Source organism: Melanerpes formicivorus, unplaced genomic scaffold (assembly GCF_026170545.1).
Source record: "Melanerpes formicivorus ecotype bairdi unplaced genomic scaffold, bMelFor1.0.p_v2 SCAF_2739, whole genome shotgun sequence".
NCBI classification, from domain to species: domain Eukaryota; kingdom Metazoa; phylum Chordata; class Aves; order Piciformes; family Picidae; genus Melanerpes; species Melanerpes formicivorus.
In genome coordinates, this window is record NW_027145090.1 from 11,038 (window position 1) to 28,056 (window position 17,019).

Below are 17,019 nucleotides of genomic sequence, written 5' to 3' on the forward strand. Positions count from 1 at the left end.
CCCCAAAGGACCCCTGAAAGACCCCAAAAAGACCCCAAAGGGACCCAAAATGACCCCAAAGGGACCCCAAAGTGACTCCTAGGTTACATAAAGTGACCCCTAAAAGACCCCAGAGAGTCAAAGTGTCCCCAAGGTGACTCCAAATTGACACCAGAAAGACCCCAAAGGGACCCAAAATGACCCCAAAAAGACCTCAGAGAGTCAAAATGACCCCAGGGGACCCCTGGGTGACCCCAAAGAGACTCTAAAGGGACCTAAAATGACCCCAGGTGACCCCAAAGGGACTCAAAGAGACCTCAAGGTGACCCCCAAAGACCCCAAGGTGATCCAGAGGGACCCCAAAAACAACTAAAATGACCCCAAAGGAACCCAAAATGACACCAGGTGACCCCAAGGTGAACCCAAAGTGACCTCAAGGTGACCCCAAAGGCACCCCAAGACCCCAAGTGACCCCTAGATGACCCCAAGAGACCCAAAATGACCCCAAGGGGGACCCCAAAGTGACACCAAGTGAACCCCAGGTGACCCCAAACCCCTCCCCAGCCCTACCCCAACATGGCCGCCAGGACTGCTCCAAAGTTTCCTTTGTCTTTATTGGTCTGGAGGGGGTGGGGGGGGGGTGGGGGGCAGAGGAGGGAGGGGTGGGGAGGGCGCCCCTCAGAGGCCGATGGTGTAGGAGCGGCCTGTGGGGTTGTGCAGGGCGGAGCAGGCCGGGGAGGTCACCGCCCACTCGTACCAAACCTTCTTGGGGCTGCTGCAGCGCCAGAAGGACACCGACACCTCCTGCCCTGCCCGCACCGCCATCGGCTGCTGTGGGGAGACAGGGCGGGGGGGAGGGGGGAGAGTCACAAGATGGCTGCCGGGCGGCCAAGGGGGCTGGCGACCACCTGAGATGGCCGCCAGCGACCTAAGATGGCTGCCAAGCGCCCAACCTGAAATGGCTGCCAGCAAGCTAAGATGGCTACCGGGCAGCTAGGGTGGCTGGAGACCTCCTAAGATGGCTGCCAGGTAACTAAGATGGCTGCAGGACAGTTAAGGTGCCTGGAGACCACCTAAGATGGCCGTGAGTGACCTAAGATGGCTACCAAGCACCTAGACTGAAATGGCCACCAGCAATCTAAGATGGCTACCGGGCAGCTAAGGTGGCTGGAGACCTCCTAAGATGGCCGTCAGCGACCTAAGATGGCTGCCAAGCGACCAAACTGAAACAGCTGCCAGCAAGCTAAGATGGCTGCCGGGCAGGTAAGATGGCTGGAGACCACCTAAGATGGCCACCAGTGACTTAAGATGGCGGCCAAGCACTCAAAAACTACAATGGCCACCAGCAATCTAAGATGGCTGCCGGGCAGCTAAGACAGCTTCAAACCGCCCAAGATGGCTGCCAGGTAGGTAAGATAGCTGCCAACCACCCAAAATGGCTGCCAGCGACCTAAGATGGCCGCCCATCAGCCAAACCAAAATGGCTGTCAGCCATCTAAGATGGCTGCAGGCCACCCAACATGGCCGCCAGCCACCTGAGGTGGCCCCCACCCACCCTATAACGGCCTCTGCCATGCCCAACATGGCCGCCCACCCCTTCGAGGGGCCAAATCAGAGGCCGGCCTCCTCCTAGCCCCCCCCCAACCCCCCATGGCCACGCCCAAGATGGCCGCCTGACCTTGATGGGGAAGAAGATTGGGAACCAGGAGAACATCCCTGGGGAGTGAGTCTCAGGGCGGATGCCTGGGGGGGGGGAGAGAGGGTGGGCGGGGCCTCAGCACGCGATTCCGGTGCTGGACACACCCACTTCTTGTTTAAGCCACGCCCCTCCACCTCTGAGCCCCACCCACTCCTTCTTCCCCTTCCCTCCCTCCTCATGCTCTTCCCCTGTAACTCTCCACCCCCTCACCTCTGATTGGCTCTTTGCCTCCCACCCCCATTGGCCATGCCCACCCTGAAAGCCCCTCCCTCTTCCCTTCAAGCCCCTCCCACCCCTTTCCCCTCCACCTCCCTCCCTCCCCTCCCTTCCCTTCCCATTGACTCCCTCCCTCCCCAAGCCTCTTCCCCATTAGCCACACCCTCTTTAGGCCCCTCCCCCTTAGGCCCCTCCCCTTCTGCTTAGGCCACTCCCCCTTCCCGTTAGACCCTTCCCACCCCTTTCCCCCCCTTTCCCCTCCACCTCCCTCCCTCCTTTCCCATTGACTCCCTCCCTCCCCAAGCCTCTTCCCCATTCACCACACTCCCTTTAGGCTCCTCCCCCTTCCCCTTAGGCCCCTCCCCACCCCCCCCAAGCCCCGCCCCTCACTGAGGGTGATGTCCCCGTAGAGGGTGGTCTCGAAGTAGCCGGCGAAGCCGTGCAGGGCGGTGTTGACCTCCACCCGGAAGCTGATCCGCTGGTACCGAGAGTTGCCCGGCTCCGCCCCCTCTGCCGGCAGCCAATGGGAGACGTCACTGGGAGGGAGTGGGCGGGGACTGGGAGGGGATTAGGAGGGAGTGGGAGGGGATTCGGAGGCACTAGGGGGGAGTGGGAAGGCATTGAGAGCATCTCAGCGACCTGCAGTACCAGGCTCGGCCACTAGGGGGTGGACTGGATTTGGAAGGGACTGGGAGGGGATTGGGAGGCATTGGGAGAGGCTTTGGGGCTGCTGCAGTTCCGCTGCGCGGCCACCGGAGGGAGCCAGAGAGCAATGGGGAAGGGCCTGGGAGCCAGGCTGGGACTCCTCAGCAGCTCTTCAAAGGGCAACGCCGGGTGGGGCCCACCGGGAGCCTTCAAAGGGCGATGGGTCCCTATGGCTCCTATGGGTCCCTATGGCTCCTATGGGTCCCTACTGCGGCCGCCAGAGGGAGCCAGAGAGCAATGGGAGCACAGCAGAGGGCAGGCAATGGGAGGGAATGGGAGGGAAGGGGAAGGGCTAGAGGGGAAGTGATGGGAGGGGCCTGCTGGAGGCCACGCCCATCCTCATTTGCATATACCAGGGCGGGGATGCCGGAAGGTGAAGCAGGGCTGGGGAGCTGCCAGCTGGTGGTAGTTGTGCAGCCGAACCACGTAGGGCATCTCGAACTGGGCCTGGGGAAAGGGGGGGGAGGGGGGGACAGGGACCCCCAGTTCAGTCCCCCACGGACCCCCCCCCCCCCAAGTCCCCCATGGTTACCCCAAGGCCAACCCAAAAACCCCCAAGTGACCCCCAAGACCCCCCCCAAGCCCTCCAGGGTCAACCCAAGGCCACCCCAAGGCCCCCAAGTGACCCCCAGGGTCCCCCTCAAGCCCCACAGGGTCGCTCCAAGGCCACCCCAAGACCCCCAAGGGACACTCAGGGTCCCCCCCAGACCCCCCAGGGTCACCCCAAGACCCCTCAGAGCCCCCCCCCAAGAGCCCCTCCAAGCCCCTCAGGGTCAACCCAAGACCCTCAAGTGACCCACATCCCCACCCCCAGGCCTACCTCGGGGTCTCTGTCACGCTCCCTGCAGGCCCTGACCTCGTTGTAGAGCTTGGAGGAGGAAATTGGAGCCAGGAAGGAGGTGTAGGAGCAGGGGATACTCACCCCACCCTCTGGAGAAGAGAGGGGAGGGGGGGGGAGAGGGGGGCAGAGACCACCCTGGGGTCAGCCCCAGCCCCTGGAGAGGCCTCAGAGCCCTGAACCAGAGCCCCCCCAACCCAATTCCCATCCCCAACCTCTGCTCCTCCCTCTCCTCCCCAGCCTCCCTCTCCCTCTCTCATCCACCCCCAGCTCCTCTCCCTCCTTTCCTCCCTACCTCCTCCCCTTCCTCTTCCCACTCCCACTCTTCCCTCCCCTCTTCCTCCTCCTCACCCTAATTCCTTCCCTCCACCCCCAACTCCTTCTTCTCCACTCCCTCCCCCTCCCCTATCTCCTCCCTCCCTCCTCTTCTTCTCTTCTCTCTTCCTCACTCCCCATCCCCTTCCTCCCTACCCTCTCTCCTTCACTCCCTTTTTTCCCTCCCTACCTCTTTCTTCCCTCTCCCTTCCCTCTTCCCTCTCCCTTCCTCACCCCCTCCCCTCCCCCCCTCAACCCCTCCCCTCCCCTTCTCTCCCTCCCCCCCAGCCCCTCTCCTCCCTCCCCCTCACCCTTCAGGCAGGCCTGGGCCCCGTCCAGGCACTCTGGGGCCAGCTCGTTGTCGCCAAAGGAGCCCAGCAGCTCGGACACCAGCAGGTCAGCAGCCTCGGGGGGGGTCCAGCCCCGCATGTCCCTGGCCACCACCTGCACCCCCGAGCCCCACTCCTCGTACTGCCAGCTCTGCAGCCTGGGGGGGGACAGCCAGAAGGGCTGGGGGGTGCTGGGAGGGGCTGTGGGGGGGGATTGGGAGGGGACTGGAAGGAGACTGAGAGAGGTTCAGCTGCCTGCAGGTCCCTGGGTGGCCACCAGGAGGAGGAGAGGCAACAGGAATAGCATAGGGAAAGGCTGGGAGGGTCTGGGGGTCACTTGGGGGGGGTCACATAGGACCATTTGAGGTCACTTGGGGGTCACTTAGGGCCATTTGGGGGGTCCCTTGGGGGTCAAGTAAAGTGATTTGGAGTCACTTGGGGTCAGTTAGCGCCACTTGAGGGTCACTTGGGGTCGCATGGGGGCACTTGGGAGTCACTTGGGGGCCACCTAGGACCCTTGGGGGTCACTTAAGACCACTTGGGGGCCATTTAAGGCTATTTAGAGGCACTTGTGGGGCACATGGGGGCCACCTAGGACCCTTGGGGGTCACCTAAGGCCACTTGGGAGTCATTTAAGGCCATTTAGAGGCACTGGGGGGGCACATGGGGCAACTTAAGGTTACTTAGGGGTCACTTAGAGGCACTTGGGGGTCAATTAAGGTCACTTGGGGGTCTCAGGGTCAATGAGGGGGACTTAGAGGCACTTGGGGGTCGCTCAGGGGCGGATTGTGGTCGTTCAGGGGTCGCTTGGGGGCAGATTAGTGTCGCTCATGGGGGGGCTGGGGTGGCTCATGGGGGTCAGGGGCCCCCCAGGGAGGCTTGGGGAGGGTCCCCAGGGGGTCTCACTCACGTCACCACGGCGTTGGGGTTCTTCTCCACGGCGTAGATCCGGAGCTTGCGGCCGGCCTGGCGCCCTGCCCGCAGCGCCGCGTTGACCAGCGGCCCCCTGCCGGCACCCAGCACCATCACCACCCTGAGGGGAGAGGGAGAGAGGGCTGGGGGGGGACTGGCAGAGGCGTTGGGGCTGCTGCTGCAGTTCCCCTGCGCGGCCGCCTAGAGGGAGCCAGAGAGCAATGGGGAAGGGCCTGGGAGCCAGGCTGGGACTCCTCAGCAGCTCTTCAAAGGGCAACGCCGGGTGGGGCCCACCGGGAGCCTTCAAAGGGCGATGGGGGAGGGGCCAGAAGGGGTGGGAGGGGCCTGGGGGTCACTCACTGGACGTTGGTTTCCTTTTCTTCCTCAGGGACTCTGTCCAGCAGGCATTGGTAGATGGCCTGAGGGGTGAGTGGAAAGGGTGGAGTTATGCAAATGAGCAAAGGGGTGGCCCACTCCCTCCTCCTCGGCTGCCCCGCCCCCCACTGGCCCCGCCCACCTGCTGGTACTGAGCGTATTTGATTGGATCCTTCTCGAACACCTCGTAGGTCTGGGACTCCAAGTTGTCCATCAGGGGCTGGGGGGAGGGCAGCAGAGAGGCTCCCAGGGAGGTCCCAGGATGCACCTTGGGGGGGGCCCCAGGCCCTTCCCAGGAGACCCCAAGTCCCCCAAACCTCACTTCCGCTCTAAACCCCGCCCCTTTCGGTCCAAACTCCTCCCATTCTCACCCACACCCTGCCACTTCCAGTCCTATTGCCACCACTTCCGGCCTCCCCTGAGCATCCCTCTACCCATTCCACCCCTTCTGCCCCCTCAAACCCCCTCCCAAACCCTCCGACCGCCCACTTTCGGTGCAAGCCCCACCCACTTCCACACCAAGCCACGCCCCCTCTCAGCCAAACACCACTCCCACCCTACCTGAGCCTCCCTCTACCTTTTCCACCCTGACCACACCCTCAAAACCCCTTCCAGACCCTTCAAACACACACTTCCGGTGCAAGCCCCACCCCCTTTAATGCCAAGCCACGCCCTCTCTCCCCCAAACACCAATCTCAGCCTCCCCTCAGCCTCCCCCTCCCCATTCCACCCCTTCTTCCACCCTCAAACCCTGTTCCGAACCCTCCGACCGCCCACTTCCGGTGCAAGCCCCGCCCATTCCCCGCCCCGCCCCACCCCCTCCCGGCCGTGCCTGCAGGGGGGACTGCAGGTAGTCCTCGTAGCCGCGGGCGAAGAGCTCGTAGGCCGAGGGCGGGGGGCGGTGTTGCCCCAGGTGCTCCAAGTACTGCAGGTAGCAGCTCAGGGGCTTGGAGCCGTGCCGGGGGGGGCCCCACAGCACCACCTGCACCTCCAGCTGGGGGGAGAGGTAGAGTGGGGTCAGAAGGGTCAGGGTGGTGACCTTTGACCCCCTAGGAGACCCCCAAGTCACCTTTGACCCCCCCTAAAAAAGTCCCCTCCCCATGCTTTCTCCCTGTTCCCTTCCCTATTGACTTCCCCATTGCTCTCTGCCTCCCTCTGGTGGCCACAGAAGGAACTGCAGGTCAAAGCCTCTCCCATGCGCTTTCCCTATTCCCTTTCCCATTGCTCTTTGTTTCCCTCCAGTGGACTCAGAGGGAACTGCAGGTCAAAGCCTCTCCCAGGCCCTTTCCTATTCCCTTCCCCATTGTTCTCTGTCTCCCTCTGGTGGCCGCGCATCGGAACTGCAGGAGGCCAAAGCTCCTCCCAGGCCTTCCCTATCCCCTCCCAGGCCTTTCCTATCCCTTCCCAGTCCCTCCCCATCCCCTCCAATCCCCTCCCAGTCCCTCCCCATCCCCTCCACTCCCCTCCCCACTCCCTTCCCAGCGCCCCCCACTCACCCTCAGCAGCCTCCCCAGCAGCCTCTGGTGGGCCCTGGCCAGCACGGGGAAGCCTCTCTTGTTGGTGAGGAAGAGGCTGGTGGGGAGGAAGGCCGCGCGCAGCGGCTCCCCCAGCCACCGGTCCAGGGCCGGCCCCGAGGGCAGGTCGGGGCCCAGCTCCAGCGCTGGCAGCCAATGGCAGAGCAGAGAGGAAAGGCTTAGGGACCGCCCCCCCCCCTTTCCCCTGGCAGCCAATCCCCTCCCAGTCCCTCCCCTCCCCTCCCAGCCTGGCTCCCAGGCCCTTCCCCATTGCTCTCTGGCTCCCTCCGGTGGCCACGCAGGGAACTGAAGCAGCCCCAAAGTCTCTCCCAGTCCCCTCCCAGCCCCTCCCAATCCCCTCCCAGTGCCTCCCAATCCCCTCCCAGCCCCTCCCAATCCCTCCCCTCCCCTCCCAGCCTGCCTCCCAGGCCCTTCCCCATTGCTCTCTGGCTCCCTCCGGTGGCCATGCAGGGAACTGCAGCAGCCCCAAAGTCTCTCCCAGTCCCTCCCTATCTCCTCCCAGTGCCTCCCAATCCCCTCCCAATCCCCTCCCAGTCCCTCCCTGCCCCTCCCAGTGCCACTTACCCACCCCCACCCTCTTGTTGTAGTCGCAGAGGGTGCGGAAGTTGTGCCACCTGCAGGGGGAGGGAAGGAAAATCAACTCCCAGTTCAAACCAGTAAGACCCAGTTTGGCCCCTCCCACCCTCCCAGCTTGGCCCCTCCCTCCCTGCTTGGCCCCTCCCTCCCTGCTTGGCCCCTCCCTCCCTCCCAGCTTTGCCTCCTCACCACATCCAGGTCTTCTCATCGGGGTCTCCGTGCTCCTCCCAGCTGCTCCCAGTCCCTTCCTCGTTGGCCACCAGCTCCTCCCTGGTGTCCTCCGGGGCCAGCAGGGGGACCCTGACCCACACCTGCCCCCCACCCCCACAGTGAGGAGCAGTAAGGAGCAGAGCACCTCTCCCCCCACCCCCCCAAGTCCCTCCCTCTCCCCTCCCCTCCCCTCCCTGGGGGGCTCCCAGCTGGGCCTCCCCCATCGCCCTTTGAAGGCTCCCGGTGCCAAAGGAACCCATAAGAACCCAAAGGGACCCATAGGACCCATAGGGACTCATAGGGACCCATAGGACCCCATAGGAGCCATAGGGACCCATAGGGACTCATAGGGACCCATAGGACCCATAGGGACCCATAAGGACTCATAGGGACCCATAGGACCCATAGGAGCCATAGGGACCCATAGGGACTCATAGGAGCTATAGGGACCCATAGGGACTCATAGGGACTCATAGGGACCCATAGGAGCCATAGGGACCCATAGGGACTCATAGGGACCCATAGGAGCCATAGGGACCCATAGGGACTCATAGGGACCCATAGGAGCCATAGGGACCCATAGGGACTCATAGGGACCCATAGGAGCCATAGGGACCCATAGGGACTCATAGGGAGCCACAGGAGCCATTTGGACCCATAGGAGCCCATAGGGTCCCATAGGAGCTATAGGGACCCATAGGGACTCATAGGGACCCATTGGGACCCCTCCCAGCCCCTCCCCACTCACGGCCGTGCTGTGGTGCGCCCCCTGCAGGTGGCTGAGCAGCAGCCTGGCCAGGTTGGGGCTGTGCAGCTGGGGCAGAGGCAGCAGCACTGCAGGGACCCCCAGGTAGGCCCCGAAGTCCAACTCCTGCAGTAGGGCCTGGGGGGGGAAGAGAGCAATTTGGAGGGGACTGGGACCCCAAATTGGGACCTAACTGAGGCCTAAATGGCTCAACCTGGCCCCTGACAGGGACCAAAGTGGGTCAAAGGAGTCGTAATGGGACCAAACTGGATCAAGCTTGGCTAAACTAAGCTCTAACTTGGCTAAACTGGGACCCTAACTGAGCCAATCTTGGCTAAACTGGGTCCTAACTGGGCCAATCTTGGCTAAACTGGGTCCTAACTGGGCCAATCTTGGCTAAACTGGGTCCTACACTGGGCCAACCTTGGCTAAACTGGGTCCTAACTGGGCCAATCTTGGCTAAACTGGGTCTTAACTGGGCCAATCTGGGCTAAACTGGGACCTAACTGGGTCAAACTGGGACCTAACTGGGTCCTAACTGGGTCCTAACTGGGACCTAACTGGGTCAAACTGGGCTAAACTGGGACCTAACTGGGCCAAACTGGGACCTAACTGGGCCAAACTGGGACCTAACTGGGACCTAACCGAGTCCTAACTGGGCCAAACTGGGACCTAATTGGGTCAAACTGGGACCTAACTGGGTCAAACTGGGACCTAACTAGGCCAAACTGGGACCTAACTGGGTCAAACTGGGCTAAACTGAGTCCTAACTGGGCCAAACTGGGATCTAACTGGGTCCTAACTGCATCAAACTGGACTAAACTGGGACCTAATTGGGTCAAAGTGGGTCCTAACTGAGCCAAACTGGGCTAAACTGGGACCTAACTGGGTCTAAACTGGGACCTAAACTGGGTCAAACTAGGACCTAAGTGGGTGAAACTGGGCTAAACTGGGACCTAACTGGGTCAAAGTGGGTCCTAACTGGGCCAAACTGGGTCCTAACTGCATCAAACTGGGACTAAACTGGGACCTAGTCAGGTCTAAGTGGGTCCTGAGCCAAACTGGGATCTAACTGGGTCCTAACTGGGCCAAACTGGGCCAAACCGGGCTACAGTGAGACCTAACTAGTCCAAACTGGGATCTAACTGGGTCAAAGTGAGTCCTAACTGAGCCAAAACTGGATCCTAACTGGGCCAAACTGGACTGAATTGGGACCTAATTGGGTCTAAGCGAGTCCTAACTGAGCCAAACTGGAGCCTCACTGGCCCAGACTGGTCCCCAGTGCCCCCTGCTGCCCCCTGCTGGCCGGTACCTGCTCGGAGTTGCGCCGGACGTGCTCCAGGGGGGAGTCAGGACGCAGCCAGGGGGAGACTGAACCCACGATGAGAGAGCTCCAGTCTGGGGTTGGGGGTGGGGAGACTCAGGTGAGCGCTGAGAGGGGGCTGGGGGGGGCAGTGGGGAGGGGCTGGGGGGGCAGTGGGAGGGGCTGGGGGGGGCAGTGGGAGGGGGGTTTGGGGCAGCTGCAGTTCCCTGCGCGGCCACCGGAGGGAGGCAGAGAGCAATGGGGAAGGGAATAGGGAAGAGCCTGGGGGAGGTAGAGTGAGGTCTATAGGAGTCTGTATGGGGGGTCCATGGGGGGGCGCGCCATAGGGGTCTATGGGGGTTCATGGGGGTCTATTGGGGGGGGGCAATAGGGGTCTATAGGGCTCCATTAGGGTCTATGGGGGGGGTCAGTAGGGGTCCATGGGGGGCTGTGGGGGGCCCATAGGGGGGCCTATAAGGGTCTATGGGGGGCTGTGGGGGTCCATAGAGGTCCATTGGGGGCCAGTAGGGGTCCATAGGGGTCTATGGGAAGTCAATAGGGGTCTATGGGGGTCCATGGGGGTCTATAGGGGGCCAATAGGGGCTCATGGGGGTCTATGGAGATCCATAGGAGTCTATGGGGGTCCATAGGGGTCTATGGGGGGGTCAATAGGGGTCCATGGGGGTCCATAGGGGTCTATGGGGGTCCATAGGGGTCCATAGGGGTCTGTGAGGATCCATAGGGGGGTCTAGCGGGGTCTATGGGGGGGTCAATAGGGGTCCATAGGGGGGTCCAGAGGAGTCCATAGAGGTCCATGGGGGTCTATGGGAGGTCAACAGGGGGGTGCAAGGGGGTCTATGCAGGTCCATAGGGGTCTATGGGGGTCCATAGGGATCTATAGGGGTCTGTGGGGGGATCAATAGGGGTCCATAGAGGTCTATGGGGGGGTTGATGGGGGGTCCATAGGGGATCTATGGGGGTCCATGGGGCTCCATAGGAGGTCTATAGGGGGGGTCAATAGGGGTCCATGGGGCGCTCAATAGGGGTTCATAAGGGGTCACTAGGGGTCCATAGGGGCCCATGGGGAGTCCATAGGAGTCTATGGGGGTCCATAGGAGTCTATGGGGGTCCATGGGGCTCCATAGGAGTCTATGGGGGGCCCTATAGGGGTCCATAGGGGTCTATGGAGGTCCATAGGGATCCAGAGGGGTCTATGGGGGGGTCCATAGGGGCCCATGGGGGGGGTCCATAGGGGTCTATGGAGCTCTATAGGAGTCCATGGGCGTCAATAAGGGTCTATGGGGGGGTGCATGGGGGTCTATGGAAGTCCATAGGAGTGCATGGGGGGAGTCCATGGGGGGAGTCCATAGGGGTCCATAAGGGTCACCAGGGGTCCATGGGGGGGTCCATAGAGGCCCATGGGGGTCTATGGAGGGTCCATAGGAGTCTATGGGCTCCATAGGGGTCTATGTGGGTCCATAGGAGTCTATGGGGGGGGTCTATAGGGGTCTATAAGGATCCATAGGGGTCTATGGAGGTCCATAGGAGTCTATGGGGCTCCATAGGGGTCTATGTGGGTCCATAGGAGTCTAATGGGGGGGGGTCTGTAGGGGTCCATAAGGATCCATAGGGGTCTGTGGAGGTCCATAGGAGTCTATGGGGCTCCATAGGGGTCTATGTGGGTCCATAGGGGGGTCCGTGGGGGTCTATGGAGATCTTTATGGGTCCATGGGGGTCAATAAGGGTCTATGGGGGGGGATCAATAGGGGCCCATGGGGAGTCCATAGGAGTCTATGGGGGTCCATAGGGTTCTGTGGGGGGGGCCAATAGGGGTCCATAGGGGCCCATGGGAGGGTCCATGGGGGTCTATGGAGGGGGGGTCCATGGGGGGGGGCGGGGGGGGGGGGGGGGGTCTGTGGTGGGCGTGTCCGTCCCGTCCCGTCCCTCCCAAGCCCCGCCCCCCCCCCCACGTGCTCACCCCTCCCCCGAGAGCACCAGGTCGGACCTGGTGCTGGGCCCGGGGCGGCTGCTGGCCGGCGCCAGGCAGAACTCTCGGCGCTGCCGGGGGTGGAAGAGAGGCAGGCACAGGAAGTCGAACCTGGGGAGACAACCCCCGGCCCGTCAGACCCCCCCCGCCCGCCAGGGGCGCCCCCAGACCCACGGAGGTGCCCCCAGACCCACGCCCCCCCTACCCCCATCCCCACAGTGCCTCCCAGTGCCCCCCCAGCCTCCCCCCCGCGCCCTGCCTCACCCCTGCCTGGCCACAGCCCCCAAGGCTCCGGCGACCTCCGGGACGCAGCTCAGCTCCCGGCCGCTGCTGACCCGGCCAGGCCCCCGCCGCTGCCCCTGCCGCCGCCGCCGCTGCCGCCGCCATGGCTGAAGCGCCCCCCCGCCCCTTTCCTCTTGCCTTCCCCTCACGACTTGCGCCCCAGCCTCCACCAATCAGCGCGCAGGCACCGCCCCGCTTCCGGCTAGCGGTCGCGGGGATCGGCCAATCAGCGCGCCGTCCGCCTCAGGGCGAAGTCCCGCCCACCCGCCGCGCGTGGTTCGCGCCAAGCGGCCACCAAAATGGCGGCGGCCGGGGAAAAGGGCAGCGGAGAAAGCCGCTCGGGGCGGCCAGGAGGGTTTCTGCGCTGCCTTCCCCCTACCCCCCTCCCTCACCACACGACACTTCCCCCCTGCCCTCCTCCCCCTTCCGAGCTCGTCGCTCTGGACCGCTCGGCCGAGGCGGAGAGTCCCCCTGTACGGCAGCCAAGATGGCGGCGCCCGTACGGCAGGCAGGCTCCGCCGCGGGGGGGACGGCAGCGGCGAGCGGCGCCCCTGCGCGGCAGCCACCCGGGCGGAGGGCCCCGCAGCGGTCGGCGCCGGTACGGGCAGCCAAGATAGCGGCGCACGTGCGGCGGTACCCTAACGGGGGCGCGCAGCGGGCGGCGCCTGTACGGCAGCGTTAAACGCTGGCCCCTGTACGGCAACCAAGATGGCGGCGCCCGTGCGGGCGGGGACCCTGACTGGGCGGGCAGCGGGAGGCGCCTGTACGGCAGCGCTAAACGCTGCCTCCTGTACGGCAGCCAAGATGGCGGCGCCCATACAACCACCCTCCCTGCCCAAGCCTCCCATTGGGCCTCTCCCGCCCCCCCGCTCCCGCCCCTGAGGCTGCTGCCAGCCAATCACCGTCAAGGACTCCTTCCCACCTTCCCCTCTTCCTCCTCCCTCTCCCTTCCTCCTCCCTCTCCCTTCCTCCTCCCTCTCCCTTCCTCCTCCCTCTCCCTTCCTCCTCCCTCTCCCTTCCTCCTCCCTCTCCCTTCCTCCTCCCTCTCCCTTCCTCCTCCCTCTCCCTTCCTCCTCCTCCTCCCCTCCTCTCTCTCCCTCCTCCTCCTCTCCTCCCCCTCCCCATCCCAATATTAAAGAGGAGGCGTGGCCTAACTTGCAGGGGGAGGTGTGAACATTTTTATTGGCTGGTAGCTCGCTGGGGGGGGGGGGGGTGGGCGTGGTCAGGGCGGGGCGGGGCGGAGCTGGCTCAGGGCCCACCGCCGCTCCTGCAGGCGCTGCCGCAGGCTCTGGTACTGCTGGGCCAGCTCGGTGAAGGACGGCCCCAGCTCCTGATAGGCCGAGAGGGAGGCCCGCAGGAGCTCCGCCTCCCCGCGGATCTGGCCACGCCTCTCCTCCAGGGCAGACCCTGTGGGGGGGAGAGGGAGGCTAGGAAGGGGCTGGGTGTGGCTGGGAGGGGGCTGGGAAGGGTTGGGAAGGGTTGGGAGGGGGCTGGGAAGGGTTGGGAGGGGAATGGGTGGGGCTGAGAGGGGTGGGGAGGGGACTGAGTGTTGTTGGGAGGGGCTGGGGCGGGTGCCCCAGGGCCACACCCCCTCACCTGATTCGCCGGTGAGCCTCCAGGGTGGGCGGGGGGTAGGTAGCCAATAGGAGCTCGATCTCCTCCAGCCTAGGAGAAAAGGAAAGCAAGGAGGGTTAGGCTCCGCCCCTTGTGGGCCAGGCCCCGCCCACCCACCCCCAACCCCCCACCCCCTGACCAACCGAATCTTCGCCAGCACCGCCTCGGCCTTGACCTCCAGGTAGTGGGCGTGGCCCTCGTCCAGCCCCGCATTCTCCTCGGCCACGCCCAGCAGGTCCACCAGGAGGGAGAGGGAAGAAGAGAGGACCTGCGGGGCGGGGGAGGGAAATGAGTGGGGAGGGGCTGGGAGGGAGTGGGACGGACTGTGAAGGCATTGAGTGCGCCTCAGCATTCTGCAGTACCAGCTCGGCCACTGGGGGCGCTGGGAGTGGACTGGGAGGCACTGGAAGGGGATTGGAAGGGAATGGGAGGGGGTTTGGGGCAGCTGCAGTTACTCTGCGCGGCCACAGGAGGGAGACAGAGAGCAATGGGGAAGGGAATAGGGAAGAGCCTTGGGGGAGAGGCTTTGGGGCTGCTGCTGCAGTTCCCCTGCGCGGCCGCCTAGAGGGAAGCCAGAGAGCAATGGGGAAGGGCCTGGGAGCCAGGCTGGGACTCCTCAGCAGCTCTTCAAAGGGCAACGCCGGGTGGGGCCCACCGGGAGCCTTCAAAGGGCGATGGGGGAGGCGCAGCTGGGAGCCGCACTGGGAGGGGTCCCTATGGCTCCTATGGGTCCCTATGGGTCCCTAAGGGCTCCTATGGGTTCCTATGGCTCCTATAGGTCCCCTATGGGTCCCTATGGCCCCTATGGGTCCCTATGGGTCCTATGGGTCCCTACGAGTCCCGATGGCTCCTATGGGCTCCTATGAGTCCCTATGAGTCCCTATGGGTCCGTATGGGTTCCTATGGGTCCTATAGGTCCCTATGGGTCCCTATGGGTCCCTACGGGCTCCTATGGGTCCCTGTGGCTACTATGGGTCCCTGTGGGATCCTATGGCTCCCTATGGGCTCCTATGGGTCCCTATAGGTCTCTATGAGTCCCTATGGCTCCCTATGGGTCCCTGTGACTCCTATGTGTCCCTATGGGTCTCTATGGCTCCTATAGGCTCCTATGGGTCCCTATGGCTCCTATGGCTCCTATGGGTCCCTCTCCCCCTCTTACCTCCAGGTAGTTCTCCTTGACCCTCCCCAGGGCTCTCCTCAGCTCCCCCTGCCGGCGCCGGGCTTGGCTCAGCCGCAGCCAATCGGCGGCCAGGGCGTCGGCCACGCCCCCCTCCTCCCGATTGGCTGCCTGGAGACTCCTCCTTCTCTTCCTCTTTCTCCTTCTTCTTCTCCTTCTCCTCCTCCTCCTCCCCTCCGTGGTACAGCTCCAGCTCTCTGACTTTCTGCCCCAAATGCTGCTCCAGGGCAGGGAGGAGTTGGGGGGGGAGGGGCCGCCGGGGGGGCGGGGACTGAGGTGGGGGAGGGGGAGGGGGGGAGGGGAGAGAAACAGCCAATCAGAAGTGGGAGGGTGGGGGATTTGGGTGGGAGGGGTGGTCCTAGGGTCTCAAGGGGGGGTTTGGGGGCCCCCAGGGGGCATCCCAGAGGAGCTTGGGGGTCCCAGGGGGGGTCACAAAGGGGGTTGGGGGTCCCAGGGGTGGTCTCAAGGGGGCGTTTGGGGGTCCCAGGGTGGGTCCCAGAGGAGCTTGGGGGGTCCCAGAGGGGGTCCCAGAGGGTCCCATGGGTGGTCTCAAGGGGGCTTGGGGGTCCCAGGTGGGGTCCTTGGTGGGGGTGAGGGTCCCAGAGGGGGTCCCAGGGAGGGGTTGTGGGTCCCAAGGGGGGCCTGGGTGGTCCCAGATGGTGTCCTGGATGGGGGTCCATGGGTGGGGGTGGGGGTCCCAGGGGTGGTCTTAAGGGGGCTTGGGGGTCTCAGAGGGGATTTGGGGGTCTCAGGGGGGGTCCCAGAGGACCTTGAGGGGTCCCAGGTGGGGTCACAAAGTGGGTTGGGGGGTCCCAGGGGGGTCCTGGGGTGGTCTCAATGGTGGGTTGGGGGTCTCAGGGGGGGGTCCCAGAGGAGCTTAGGGGTCCCAGGGGGGAGTTGGGGGTCCTGGGGAGGTCCCAAGGGGGTCCCAGGGGGGGTCAGGACCTCACCTCAGCAGCCCCCCAGCTTGGGGAAGTCCTTGGGGGGCTCCAGGCAGAGCTGCAGCTCCTGGGGGGGGGGGAGGGAGGTTGGAGGGGGAGGAGCCCCAGTGAGGACCAAGCCCCCGCCCCCAACCTCCCAAGCCCCACCCCCAAGCCCCATCCCCCTCACCTTGTCGTCCCCCAGGGGTCCCTGGCCGCAGCTCAGCTCCTGCAGCGCCCTCCAGAGGCACTCCCAGCCCAGCCACGCCTCCCGGCACGCCCCACAGCGTGCCTGGGCCTATCAGAGGGCGAGGGGGGCGGGGTCAGGCGGCGAGGGGGGGCGGAGTCACGGCTGGCCCCAAGCCACCTCCCAGTCCCCCCCCAGCCCCCCCCAAAACCCCTCCCAGTCCCCCCCAAACCCCTCCCAAACCCCTCCCACTCCCCCCCCACTCCCCTCCCAGCCCCCCCTAGACCCCCCCAAGCCCCCCCAAACCCCTCCCACTCCTCCCCAAACCCCTCCCAGTCCCCCTCAAACCCCTCCCAAGCCCCCCTCAGCCCCCTAGCCCCCCCCAGACCCCCTAAACCCACCCCAAACCCCCTCCCACTCCCCCCCCAGACCCCTCCCATCCCCCCCCCCAGCCCCTCCCCCCCTCACCTCCCTCAGCTCCTCCTCCACCTCAGGCCTGGCTCCGCTCTTCCCCACCAGCAGCTGCAGCTTGGGGACCACCTGCAGCAGCTCAGGGGAGACCAAATCTGGGAGGGGGAGAGGAAGAGGAAGGAGGAAGAGGAAGGGGAGACCAGGAAGGGATCTCCCCCACCCCACCCCCCCCCACCCAGGGCCATCCCAGGTCCCACCCAGCCCCCTCCCAGCTTACCGAGGTCTGGTTCCAGCAGCTGCTCCAGGTCCATCCTGGGAGGCTGAAGAGGAGGAGGAGAAGGAAGAGGAAGTCAGAAAGAGCTCAAAATGCTACTTTTGGCCCCAAAGTTCACCTTTAAGGCCCCCAAAATGCACTTTGTGGCCCCAAAAATACAACTTTAGACCCCAAAGTTCACCTTTTTAGCCCCAAATTACCACTTTTGGGCCCCAAACTTCCACTTTCTGACCCCAAAAGTCCACTTTCTGTCCCCAAAATGCTACTTTTGACCCCAAAACGCCCCTTTTTAACCCCAGCATTCACCTTTTTCACCCCAAAACTCACCTTTTGGACCCCAAAACTCCACTTTCTGACCTCAAAATGTAACTTTAGGCCCCAAAATTCACGTTTTTTACCCCAAAACTCCAATTCTTGACCCCAAAACTCC

The 17,019-nt window shown here is 64.0% G+C and overlaps 2 protein-coding genes across 2 annotated transcripts; both read right to left on the reverse strand.

Moving 5' to 3' along the window:
• Positions 1 to 577: 577 nt before the first annotated feature.
• PRMT5 (protein arginine methyltransferase 5) lies at positions 578 to 12,111 on the reverse strand. Its single transcript, XM_068171316.1, has 17 exons — positions 12,060 to 12,111; positions 11,743 to 11,835; positions 9,747 to 9,832; positions 8,438 to 8,572; positions 7,669 to 7,790; positions 7,468 to 7,517; positions 6,865 to 7,028; positions 6,201 to 6,362; positions 5,511 to 5,588; positions 5,354 to 5,412; positions 4,992 to 5,114; positions 4,064 to 4,239; positions 3,420 to 3,529; positions 2,953 to 3,046; positions 2,285 to 2,404; positions 1,658 to 1,722; positions 578 to 810 (listed from the first exon to the last, which is right to left on the reverse strand). Exons 1-17 carry the CDS (start codon positions 12,109 to 12,111, stop codon positions 658 to 660), a joined length of 1,842 nt encoding a protein of 613 aa, XP_068027417.1. The 3' UTR covers positions 578 to 657.
• A 1,058-nt stretch (positions 12,112 to 13,169) lies between these two features.
• Positions 13,170 to 15,477, reverse strand: HAUS4 (HAUS augmin like complex subunit 4). The gene is made up of 5 exons (XM_068171314.1): positions 15,440 to 15,477; positions 14,780 to 15,068; positions 13,764 to 13,888; positions 13,601 to 13,671; positions 13,170 to 13,410 (listed from the first exon to the last, which is right to left on the reverse strand). The coding sequence occupies exons 1-5, from the start codon at positions 15,475 to 15,477 to the stop codon at positions 13,229 to 13,231; spliced, it is 705 nt and encodes a 234-aa protein (XP_068027415.1). The 3' UTR covers positions 13,170 to 13,228.
• Between the last annotated feature and the right edge of the window lie 1,542 nt (positions 15,478 to 17,019).

What these genes read in the sequence shown, in the direction of transcription:
- PRMT5 (XM_068171316.1), bottom strand. Translation starts at nt 12,111, where the DNA reads ATGGCGGCGGCAGCGGCGGCGGCGGCAGGGGCAGCGGCGGGGGCCTGG. An exon ending in GGGCGCACCACAGCACGGCC is followed by an intron (nt 7,791 to 8,437) that starts GTGAGTGGGGAG and finishes GGTGGGGGGCAG; the next exon opens with GTGTGGGTCAGGGTCCCCCT. An exon ending in GGCCCAGGCCTGCCTGAAGG is followed by an intron (nt 3,530 to 4,063) that starts GTGAGGGGGAGG and finishes TCTCTTCTCCAG; the next exon opens with AGGGTGGGGTGAGTATCCCC.
- HAUS4 (XM_068171314.1), bottom strand. Translation starts at nt 15,477, where the DNA reads ATGGACCCCCATCCAGGACACCATCTGGGACCACCCAG. An exon ending in CACCATCTGGGACCACCCAG is followed by an intron (nt 15,069 to 15,439) that starts GCCCCCCTTGGG and finishes CCCCCACCTCAG; the next exon opens with TCCCCGCCCCCCCGGCGGCC. An exon ending in GCGGTGCTGGCGAAGATTCG is followed by an intron (nt 13,672 to 13,763) that starts GTTGGTCAGGGG and finishes CTTTTCTCCTAG; the next exon opens with GCTGGAGGAGATCGAGCTCC.